At 47.8% G+C, this 12,358-nt stretch overlaps 1 protein-coding gene across 8 annotated transcripts in view; it reads left to right on the plus strand.

Moving 5' to 3' along the window:
* Window positions 1-12,358, plus strand: part of PTPRS (protein tyrosine phosphatase receptor type S) — a 239,945-nt gene that overhangs the window by 137,773 nt on the left and 89,814 nt on the right. For all 8 annotated transcript variants that reach the window (XM_044998457.1, XM_044998461.1, XM_044998459.1 and 5 more), the window contains exon 5: window positions 10,842-11,030. In XM_044998457.1, the coding sequence (XP_044854392.1) occupies window positions 10,842-11,030 (189 nt within the window). The remainder of the gene's footprint in view (window positions 1-10,841; window positions 11,031-12,358) is intronic.

Consider the following 12,358-nt stretch of genomic DNA (forward strand, 5'->3'; position numbering starts at 1 on the left):
TCTTAAACAATTCCGAATTACCATGCACAATGTTCTGATTAAATTCTTCTTCCAAGCTGATTCAGCTCATAATTGTTTTCAGCTTTTATTGTTTTCAGCTATTATTGTTCTGGACTTTTTTTTGTTTGCATATTATAAATGTAATCAAGTCATGATTGCCTAAGCTACCATTAATGTTTAGTTCTGTGGTCAGATCCTCTTTATCTATCAAGACAAGGTCTAATATAGAATTCCCTTGTGTTGCATGCAACACTTTTTGAGTTAGGAAATTGACATCTATAGTATTTACATAGTCCAAGGATGTTTTAGTGCTGGCAGCATGAGACTTCCAGCATATGTCACTCAAATTAAAGTCCCCCAAGATCACACAGCTTTTTTCCTGCACTTTATAGTTAGGTGTGTAAGGAGCCAGTCATCCTGTTCTCTTGTGTGACTTGGTCAGCTGAATTTATGCACAGGACCCTGATTTACTGTGATGAACAAAGATCTAACACAAAGCTCATGTAGCAAAGCACCTCCACCTGTGATAGCGAACACCCTCCTGCTGTCCAGCTGGTGGCCTCCTGTTGTCAAAATGCCAGCTGTCTTTGAAATAGACAGATCCATGGCCCAATCGCAAACGGCCCCCTTGGTGCAGGTGTCTCCGTGCTGCTCACCCAACACCCTTTGTGCAGTTGTGTCCGTGATGCTCGCCTGACACCATTCATACAGCCCTGTTTGTCTGTCACCCGCCCAGCACCCTTCATGCAGGTGTCTCCGAGTCTCCATGTCACTCCTACATTTCTTCACAGTGTGGCACTTAACCTCCCATCAGTGGCACATGGCAGGTTGTCGCTCCCTATAGAATCTGTGGCATCACGGCTTAGGAAGGCTGCTCTCTGACAAGACCGAGCCTATCTCTGGGTGCCATAGAGCGGTCTGGAGCTGTGTTCAATAGGCTGCCACTTATTTCTGGGGAGCTGTGATGGTTCCTGAGGAAGGTGCCTTTGTAATAGTTCCTGAGGAGGAGGTTTCCACGACTTGAGCTTAAGAGGAAGCAGCAGAGAGAGCGTTTGTCCTGCAGTCCTGGTACTAGCGAAGCCTCTGGATTGCCCCAGCAACAGGAACGTGCTGTTTCCGACAGGGGAGCTGCATCATTCAGATAATGAGGAGCTGCGCTTGACAGCGGGGTTCCTCGCATGCACCGTGTGACAGCGGCTCCTCAGGTACCGGCATCAGATAAGTGTCAGTCAGCGAGACAGACGACAAAACGGGAGCTTGCCTCTCCTGTCTGCCTGACTCATTCCGTGTGTAGCCAGGCGCAGCAGAGCCCCATTACCACCGGCACCTCTCCAGCATACCGGCGGCACGCTGCTCTCAGCAAGCTCTAGCTGTCTGCGCCCACCGGGACCTTGTTAGGTGCCTGTATTAGCTGGCTGGTGTGAGGGTAGCTTGGATCCTCACTTAATGAAATCTGAGTGGGAGCCAGTGAGATGAGGAGCTGGAAGCCTGGGAGGCAGACGGGGCTGCAGGTTGTTTATAGATTTCTCTCCCCTCCCCACCCCACTCCTCTCTCCTCCTCAGTTGAAGTTATTCTTCTCCTGACCTTTCCTCGGCTTTCAGACAGCAGAGATTGACTTCTCTTTACCCTGAGCCAGACCCATTTGTAAGTGCTGGGAGAGTTAAAAGGACAAAGCATGAATCCATTAACCTCTACAATCACAGAGAGACTCTGAAAGATAGCATGCTGGCATCTATTTCTGCTTTCCTCCGCCTCCCTCTCCTTTCACCCCTTCTCCCCTCCCCACCTCCCCTGTCCTCTCCTCCTCTTCCCTTGTTGTGTCCCTCATTCCTGTCTTTCTCACCCGCAGAACATACGTGGTCTGTCACTTGCAGAAGCTGCTACTCTAGCGCGCCGTTGAGTGTGAGAACACGGGGCCTGGCTTTGACGGGCCATGCGGGAACGGGGTGGCAGTCATTCTGCGGCGTGCCGGCTCCGTTGTCATAGGCTCGCTCATATACACGTGTGTGCACGTTCATGTCATGCACAGGTATGAGCAGTTACAGGGTTCCCGTAGCACCTGTGCAGGCGGTCAGAGGAACAGAAAGAGAGGGCACCCTCCCCATTGGTGCTTCAGGGGTCAGAGGTGACCCCCTTTGCCTATACACTTGGGAATCAGCTGCCCCAGGATCAGACCCCTGAAGCTCCTGATGTCCTAGAAGGCCGTGCCCAGCAGATAAGAGGTGGTGTCCCTTTGGTCAAAAGCAGGAAGCAAAGACACGTCAGGAGCAGAAGAACTCAACAGCTCCTCATGGGACAGACCCATTCAGCTTCCAGGAGTGTCTTTCTGACTCCAGCCAGAGTGGCTGGTTTCTCTTTCCTGCTCCATTTCCCAAGGGATCTGAGCCTTGGGAGAACTCGAGATAGGACCCTTGCGGTCCCTTCTAACCCTATGATTCTGTGATTCTCAAGAGTGGCTGCTTTTCCCCACGTGGCCGGAGTTTGTGCCTGCGAAGCTGGTCCTGCAGGGTGTGGAGAAAGCAAGAGAAATGGGGGAGGTTTTGGAAGTGTTTTTCAATTGTTGTTGACTGCAGCTGCTGACATTCTCCATGGAAGCCTACAGAGAAGGGAAGGTGGTTGGCACAAGCACCCCACTTCCAGCCTGTGGAATTTCTCTAGGCTCCACATACACGGGAGGACACCCTCCCCCCCCCCGGCATAAGCAGATTGTATTTTTCCATCCCCTTCTTCAGACAGCACAGGAGGAGTAACCAGGGACAGATGTTTGCTACAGCAGGCTGGGCAAATGCACAGCACATTCGGACGCCCTCATGCCATCATGTCCAGCAGCAGCCTGGGGTGGGTGACTGCTCTGTACCTGATGCAACTGTCTAACTTCCCTTCACCATCAGGAGGCAGCAGGCTTGGTGACTGTGTTGAGGACAGACTGTGAAATTGAGGGGGAGAGAGAGAGAGAGACGCTGGTGTTGGGAGGAGCAGAAGAGGTTCAGTGAAGAGGGGGTGCAGGGAGTGGGTAGCTGAGGAAGTTAATTAGGAAGGAACAAGGAAAAGCATTGGGGAAGGATCTGGGGTTAGCTTTGAGACAGGGCTTAAATTTAGCTGGAGCTGTCCGGAGTGGAGCTCTGGTAAATATTTTCAAACCCACGGGGCAGAAGCCCTGGGGCTCTGGGAAATACTCTGAGAATTTGAACCACAGAGAGGAAGGAGCTGGGTCTAGAGAGAGAGAGAGGCTGGTTAAAAGGGAAGGAGGTAGCTGGACAGAGATGTTAGCTCTCCAGCAAAGGATGCTGTGGGCAGAGAGCCATGTATGCATACACACAAAGAAGTTGGAACGGATGGCCAGAGAGCAGGATCAAGGGGAAGGCAATTCTCTGTCGAGTGGCTGTGTCCTCTCCCAGACATACATGGGCCTGGTATGCATGACTTCCGAAAGCTGGAATTGGACTGTACTTTTCACAGCCATTCATTCCAGCATCCACTCTGGCTGCCTGCTCAAGGATTTTCTTTATGCTTCTACAGGCTGGAGGGGAATTGGCTGGGTAGTGTAAACCCAGACTCCTAGGAACCAAGAGATTAAATCCCAACAGGGTCAATTTCATCCTTCGCCCTGCAGCAGTTGATACATTGAGTTCCATGCAGTTCACCCTTGTGTGTGTAGCTTTTAGATGCAACTTGAAAAAACAAACAAACTTCCATTCCCTCCATATGGATCTTGTAAAAGTAGATGTTTGGCCCTGTAAGTGTCCGAGGATAAAATTCCCCTGCCCCCACAACTTGTACAACATTGTGTATTGGCTACAACCATCCCTCCCTAAAAATGGCTGTATTTTGGAAAACTTTGAGATGAACATGGCTATATAAATCTGAGCTTTCTTATTACTATTAGGGAAGCCTGGGAGAACTTGCTATAGGCAAGGTTGCAAAACTCTCTCCATTGCAACACCTTGTTTTTTGCAGGTGTTTGTAATTGTCCTAAACAGTCGCCTTCTGTGCTGAAGTTTTCTACATGTGATCCCTACCCAAAGGTAATGCCCAGTGTGGGTGTGTGAAAGGCTCAAGCAAAACCCCGTCTGCCTTTTTTTGAGATCAACAAAGCAGTGACTGGTGAAGCTGGGAGTGGAAATTTGGGTGAGACCCAATTTATGGTGAATGGGCAATGACCAGAGATAGGACATGGTAGCAAATCTCTGAGAGGCAGGATTGTATGGGGGTAACTGGGTGCAGAGAAGGGATTTGAGTGCATGGAGCCTGGGTGCTGGGCTGGCCAATGAAGAGGAGTGATCCCCATAGTCCCACGGGCAGGCATGGATTACGCCAGGGCAGTAGAGGCAGATTGGCACCTACACGGGGCCCAGCTCTCACCAGATTTGTCCAGGGCTGGGAGAAGTTTGCAGCTATGGGCAGAGGCAGCGACCGGCAAGGCAAGCTGCTTCTCTGCTCCCTGCCACCCGTGGCATTGCACAGATAGGCTGAGAGCCCACTCTTTAGCTTAGAGGTTCCTGATCTACAACCTGATGGAAGTTGGCTTCTGCATTCACACAGGCTCAGATCTGGGTGAGCCTGGTAAATTAATTGGGTGAGCCGTGGCCCACCCATGTCTATGCCCATGCAGTGGAAATAAATAAATAATACTTTTTCAATTTTGAATGCACAGTTGAAAGTGTTGAGTCCGAAAGGGGCGTACTTAAAAAGAGTGAAGTTTGTATTTTTTTGTTTTTAAATTGCTTCACTAACTTTAAAAGCTCTCACCAGATTTTCTTCAAAATTGACTTGTTTGGTAGATCTTGATTTGACCTAAAAATTAAGCCAAGTCAGAAGAAAATTAGTTCATAGATTCAAACATTCCAAGGCTAGAGGGGGACCACTGTGGTCATCTAGCCTGACCTCTGGTATAACATAGGCCATAGAACTTCCCAGGAATAATTCCTGTTTGGATGTTTTTCTAAAAGATATGCTTTATTTCAATCTTGATTCTAAAAATGATGCATAGGTATCGAAAGACATGCTTAGCCTGCAGTGCTGCAATAGCAGATTCAAGCCATCAGACTTGTGCCCTTTGCCTACAAGCGTGCAAGTTTCTAATGGCGTTGCTAGGCACCAGTTGGCTTTTGCTGGCTGGTCTTGTCAGTTATAAAATTGTGTGGTCGCCTGTTGTTTTTTTTTCTTTCTCTTAAAAAAACCAAAAACCTAGGAAACGAATACAACGTAATGAAGCGTTATGGTTCTGTAGCTAAACTCTTAGTCAGAATATATGAAATTGAAGGTTGGACACACAACTGTGCCTTAAGATAGTCTTCAGTTATATAATTACAGAGACCCTCCCATCCTGCAGAATCCTAGAGCCTATGCTCCAGCCTGAACCCAGAAGTCTACACAGCAGTGAAACAGCCCCACATCCCGAGCCCCGCAAGCCCAAGTTGGCTAGCACGGGCCGGACGCGGGTGTCTACTTGTTGTCTAGACAAACCCAGTGTCACAGCTAAATACAAGAGTGGAACAGATAAGGAGATAACACATGTGGCAAGAGACCATTCAAGCTGAAGTGGGCAAGTAACATCTCTACGGTTGTGAGACAAAGGAGGGTTAGTGTGTTACAGATTGTAGTAATGAGCCATAAATCCAGTGTCTTATTAAATCCATTATTTTTGGTGTCTAGCAGAGTTATGAATTTAAAGCTCCCAGGCTCATCTTCTGATGGTGTTGGGCAGGTTTTCTTTGAGGAGGAGGAGGAGGACTGAGGGATCATTCTGTGAAAGTGTTGGTCCGCGGGGGATAGGGTGTTTTTGCCTTTTATCATTTTTCTGTGTGTGCTCATTGGAGAGCACAGCGATGGTCTCGTTTCACCCATGTGGTTGTTATTGGGACATCTAGTGCACTGGATGAGGTACAAAGAGAAATCGTATTGGATCAGCGTATCAAAGGCAAATCATGCACACATACGCAAGAGATCAGAGCTCGCTTGGGGTGCTCATGGCCTTATGAGCAAAGTGCAGGAACGGGACTCAGCAGACTTGGGTTCCTCTCTTCCTGGCTTTGCTGTAGACTTTTGGTGTGATTTTGGGCAATTCGCTTCTGCTCTCTGCCCCGGCTTCTGCAGTGGTGATAATCCTGGGCGGGGTAAAGGGGTGTTGATGTGAGGCTTAGTTTATTAACATATGTCAAACTCTATGAGAGCTGGATGTCTGTAGAGAAGGGCAAAGGGTACTCTCACTTATGCATTTCCTGGCATCCAGGTGCTTGACTATGCATCCTTCACGTTGCTTCAGCATAGCATTTAATACATAGCGCACGCACCTTTTAAATGATTAAACAACCGTGCCAACCCCGGGGAAAAGAGCAGCAGCAACCCCCGCTTTATTTCTCTTCCTCATCCTCATTTCCAGCGCAGTTAATTATCTCAACACAGAGCTGCCACCTTCCAGAGCGACAAGGAGACGGCGTCGGCGAGTGCTTTTGCTTGCTAGTCTGTGACCTCGGCGTTATTTGTATGATTGTGTGCGTGTGAGCGCATGCGCCCCAGACGGTTTGATGTGTTTTTTTCCCCCAGCGCAGAGCATGTCCGCTGGTAGGATTTATTATAAATGAATACTGAAGCACCCTCTCCTTTCCTCTGCACTTTCTCACGCTACTTTGTTCAGTGGCCTTGAGGTAATTCAGCTTTTCCCCAGGGGAGGCCTTTTAAACCATTAAATCCAAGAGCAGGTATGAACAAGGTGCTTGGGAGACTCTAATAATGCAGCAAGCACAACACCTGGAAATGTTTCCCTACAAAGCCAGTGTGAGTCAGCTGCAGACATCTGCCCAGAGGTGTCCTCCAGGTTTCTTCATCTCGCATCATGAGGCTTCTGTTCTTGGAGACGCCTGGACTACTTTTAGAAATAGAACTCGCAGTCCAAGCCAGGCAGTTTGTAGCAGGTGTGGTTTGGTGTCTGGCAACTGGGAAGAGGGGTGTGTTCATGTCTTTTGGGGGATTGAGCTGATTGCATTATTGTAGGGAATCCAATTGTTAAGGGATGAAGAACAGTCTCACTTTCCTGGAAGGAAGGAAATCCAAGCGCTTGAATCAGTGGAAAATGCTGTGTTTGGAGATGCTTCCTCTGCTGATCTGATCCTCAAATCTGATCACGCCTCTAGCCGCGGTTGTTTTAATTAAACTCAGAGGAATTCTGCACAATGTGCTGCAAGATTAACATTTTTGTTTAATTAGAAACACTCAGTAATAATAGTTGTACCAGGCCTTCCCCAACGCATGCACACACTTACACTCACACGCGCACCCTGCCAGTCAAGAAGGCTATTCTCTCTGCGGATTAACTGGTTTGTGAAATTAACAGATTCGGGTTTGAGCCAGGTGGAGTAGCATCACCAGGAAACTGAATGCATGCAGTAATCAATAATGATGTCATCTTCAGCCAATCAGACATCGGCTACTTTAACAACATGCAACATGCTTAAAAAGGGGAAGGGAATGCATTCAAAGCCTGGCTGAAGTGGGCATAGGCAAACCAGTTCCCGGGCTGCATCTTTGTCCTGAGCTCACTCTTGGATGGGCCTGTGTATTGCAGCAGATATGAGCTGCAGGAATGCATGCTGCTCAGAGACCGCTGCAATGCCCAGCCACAGCTCAGTCTCCTGGTATAGCTCAGTCCCTTAAGTTGGTTTATATATTCCAATACAGAAAGCAAATTAAGACCTTCCCTTGACTTTTGAGATGCTGTTTGGGGCTTCATTCCTGCATGTTGTCAAGTGTCTCTCAGCTGGGAGTAGAGGGCTCCCAGCAGCAGGCAGGATAGGGCCGGTAATCCATGGCATGTCCCAGCTGCTTTTATTATTATTAATCTTTTATTTGGGTAGCACCCAAAAATCCCTCCCCCTGCTTGGGGGACCCCTTGTGTTAGGTGCTGCACAAAGATGTAGCGAGAGACAGTCCCTGCCTGCTTGTGGAGTGGAAACAGAATAATACTGAGCCGCTCAAAAAGCCCCTGTCACCTAAGTATCCTAAAACACGCCACGCACATGAAATCACAAAACAATCTTGAGAGGGACCAGGAGAGGATTATTAATACCTCCATTTTACCAGATTGGGGCGGGGGGCAGAAATGGGGCACAGACAGGGGACTTTTCCGAGGTCACAAAACCAATCTATAGCAGAGCCAGGGCCAGAACCCAGCAGCCAATCGCACAGACCCCTAACCAGACTCCGCTATACGTTTAAACAGTGAGAGAAGTTCTCTTTTATTCTGCCCCGCGGATGAATTTGATGCTATAAACGTGGGCTCGTGTATTAAACTGTGGCAAGCTGTAATTGCAATGCCGTCCCTTAGGCCTTGTCTGCACGCAGTGCTTGTCTGCCATAACGGTATCCGTTAGGAATGTGATTTTTTTCCCTGAGATAGTGATAATCGGTACAGCTCCTAGTGTGGATGCAGTTGTATTGGTTTAAAGGTGCCTAGTACACCAATATAACTTATTCCCCTTCCTTTATGGGAATGATAAAGCAGCTTTATACTGATAGATCAGCGCCCACCCTAGGGGATCTGTACTGCTTTAGCTACCCTGCTAAGAACAGGTACAGTTTTTGTGTGTAAACAAGCCCTTCGCTTGTACATTAACCTGACTTCTGCTTAGTGCTTCGCCCTCTTGACGGGTCAGTAGCTGTGAATGGACACTGCAGGCCCCCATCGCTCCCTGGCATGCTCAGAGCAGGGAGGCTGCCTTTGAAAATTCAGACAGTCTAAGCATTTATCCTGTTAATCGCGGCAGTATCTGAGCGTTGTTAAGAACTACGTTTCTTAGGGCTTGCATAGTGCTCTGCTGCTCTCAAACACTGTACAAACCTTGACTCCGTACCCCAGCGATGTCCCCGTTTTACAGATGCAGAAACTGAGGAACAGCAAAATGAAGTAACTCACCTAAAACCAAACGCACAGTTAGCAGAGCCAGCATTAGGACCTGGGAGTTGTGGCTGCCTCTCATTTAAAAGAGAGGGGGGTGGGGGAAGAAGCAGCCTAGGCTTCCAGTTCCCCTCTTTTGTCCCATTGTCCTTGGGTTGAGCCGTATGTGTGGTACACAGCTTGGCCTGTGACCTGGGAACACAGCTGGATGCCAGAAGGATGCAACCTCACCATTGCATTGGAAATTGTCTGCGATGTTTCACAACCCTGGGCATTGTAGGCTGGGATTTTCAAAAGCATTCCACATCGGCGTATCTCTGCTGCCACTGCCAATGAAAACGCCCGTTGTCTTCAGCGTGAGCAGATTTAGGCCAGCACTGAGGGCGTTGGAAAAATCCCATCCTCCAATTTTTGTGCTGTCTCACCCACCCCCCGCTGGACTTCAACCCAAGGATCCTTGGGCTCCTAATGCATCAACACTGGCATTAAAGGAGAATCTCTGTAAGCTGTCCCCATGTTGCTTATATCCTCTTTGCAGGCTGCCAGGCATGAGGGCTGTGTCATCACTAGGAAAAATGGTGTGTCCTTAACTCGTGTTAGTCAACATGTGGTACCTAACGCAAAGTAAAATCCTAGGGAATGCAAGGCGGGTCTGTAGTTTTTAACTAGAGCTGGGTGATAACATTTAGCCAAAACATTTGACGTTTCAGCTAAAACAAACTATATATTTTTTTTGCCAAATTGTCTCACTTTCAACAAAATTTTGTTGGGAAAAAGAACTTGAAAAATTTTTTTTTAAATGTCTGAGGCCCACTTTTGACATTTTCCGAATGGAAAGTTTCAATACATTTGTTTTGAAATGACATTTTGTTTTGAAATTTACTTATATATATTTAAAATGGTTAAAATTGAAACAAAATGTTTTGATTGACCTAAATGAAATTATTTGTTTCCAGAATTTCATTTTATGGAAAAATCACAAAATTTTGATTTTTTTTCATTCCAATTTGAGATTTTTGATTCCCCCCGCCAAATTTCCACATTTTTTGTGGGATAGAAAATCCATTTTCCAAGTCACTCTAGGTTTTAACATGAGTTAGCATAGTAAAGACTATGGAACAGCCTGTCCCATGATCGGTTTCATGAGTTAGCTAACTCGAATTAAGACTACACCTTTTTCCCTAGGAAAGACAAGCTTTAGAGCAGTACTCTAGACTAGGGACCAGCTTGCTGCATTCCTAAACTGTGTCAGGGAAATCGCAGGGACAGGCAAGGAGGCTGCCATGGACCGGTCATTGAGAAACCCTGGCCTAGAGGACAAGAGGGTAACTGTGAGCTGTTTTGTAGCTGTTGGTGTGTGTCTCTCTTGTCCTAGAATCGCAACAGTTGAAATTAATAACCTTAAAAATCATGCTCTGTCTGAAAGAGTTTTGCTTCCTGTTGTTACAAGTGTCCCCTGAGATAACTACAGCTGAAAGATTTTTCTCCTTCTTTCTCGGCTAGTTTCCACTGTCCATTTGACATCACTTCACACACAGTCACTTTCACTCTTGTGCAATTGGCCGATTTCCGAGGCTCTCTGGGCGGTGAGGGAAAGAGGAACTTTAAAAAAATAAATAAAATAAAAAGACCACAGGAAAATGTGACTTGTTCAGATTGTGATGTCTTTGACTCAGAGATCGTCTTTCCATTTGTGCAGTGCCCTGTACAACAAGGCCTTGGTTGGTGTTTGGAGCTGCTTGGCTGTAATACGAATAATTGTAAAGCCACAACAATTGGGAGGGGGCCATATTGGAAAATATTTTGAACTCGCTCTTTGAAATGGATTGGGTTTCTTGCCGGCAGTCTCTCTTTAGCGTACTCTGTTGAATTAAGCCTCCCCGCTACCACTCCTGATCTTGAAAGAGCACTAACCTAAGCCGCTTCTCCTTTGCTCTCCTCCTGCAGAAGACCAGCTGCCTTCTGGCTTCCCAAACATTGACATGGGACCCCAGCTGAAGGTGGTTGAGCGCACGCGGACGGCCACCATGCTGTGTGCAGCCAGCGGGAACCCAGACCCGGAGATCACATGGTTCAAAGATTTCCTTCCCGTCGACCCCAGCGCCAGCAATGGGAGGATAAAGCAGCTGAGATCAGGTAAGGTCTCCTTGCGAGCCCAGTTGGGAGTGAACCCTGGGACTGGCCCAAAAGAGAGTGCTCGAGCAGAGCTTTCTGGGCGGAATAGTGGCTGGTGGGAGCCAACCCCGTTGGCCTGTGGATTAGAACATAAGCAGTTCTACAGAAGACCTGGTAAAACGGCTCTGAGCTCCCCATAGGTGGTTGGGTTGGTGGTGGTTTCCTTCATTTTTTTCATCATCTTCTGCACCCATCCCCCAAATTGATTGACAGGAAACCAAACTCCACTGAGAACCTGGTTCCCTTCCCAGGGAAGCTGGTAATTTGGCAACACTCGTGGAATGGTGCTCTGCCTAACCAGGGGGACCTACAGGGGTGGAGGGAGAGTTGGGTAACAGGGGTGGGGAGAGGTGGGTCATGCTCAGATGTTGAGCTGTATAAATGAAGGAAAGATGCTGACAGCACCAAGCGTGGAGCTTTCAGCCCTATCCACATCGGGATCAGGACCACAGCCACTACAGCTGTGTATTGTCACAGCTGAGACGGTCCCATCCATGGTGTGGATCCCTTTGGTATCTAATCCTTTTGTGTCTATCGCCTTCCCGAAGCCATCGCCGGAGAGCAGTTCTGAGCATTCTCAAGTCAACCTTAGGTAGTGGGCGGCAATGAAGTAGTACTCCATGAACAGATGTACCCCAGCTCTGTGGCTGTTGTCAGTTCTCTGTCTTCCCCCATCTGTTCGTCTATCTGTCCTTTGCTGGTTTTGTGAATGTTAGTGTGGCATCTTTCATTGTTCACATTTCAGCAGCTGTTTGTGTGTATGCATGTGCGTGTAAGTAAAATAACATGTGTGTCTGTGCATGTGGTTTTATTTCTGAAAGCTACAGATAAAGCACTGTCAAATTGTCCCGTTTTAAAAATATCCATCCTTTCTCTCTTGCACAAAGTCACCTTTGGGAGCTTCACCTCTCAATGGAAACTAAAACAAAAGCAACCTTTTAGATTTTTGACCACAATTCAGACTTGCCTCTTTAAGCCAGTCTGGAGAATACACAGCTATCTGATTGGGCTTAGCTAGACCTCGCCTCACTGTAGTTGCCCAGAGGAGCATAACCCTTGTTCGGCTACGAGATGGAGCATTTTTAAGAGCTTTTCCTGGCACGGGAACAGGGGAGGGAAGGGGGAAGAGGCTTTAGCGTGGGAACTGGGGTTGCTTTGTGGGAGCCTCTTCTGAGGCTCAGCCATTTTACAAGTCAGTCGAGGGGGCAACAACCAGTTACTTCTACCCAGGCCGCCCCGGCTCCGAAATCTTCAGGTCTGATTCTTGTAATGCAAGATTTGAATGTCGG

Source organism: Mauremys mutica, chromosome 24, assembly GCF_020497125.1.
Source record: "Mauremys mutica isolate MM-2020 ecotype Southern chromosome 24, ASM2049712v1, whole genome shotgun sequence".
Lineage (NCBI taxonomy): Eukaryota > Metazoa > Chordata > Testudines > Geoemydidae > Mauremys > Mauremys mutica.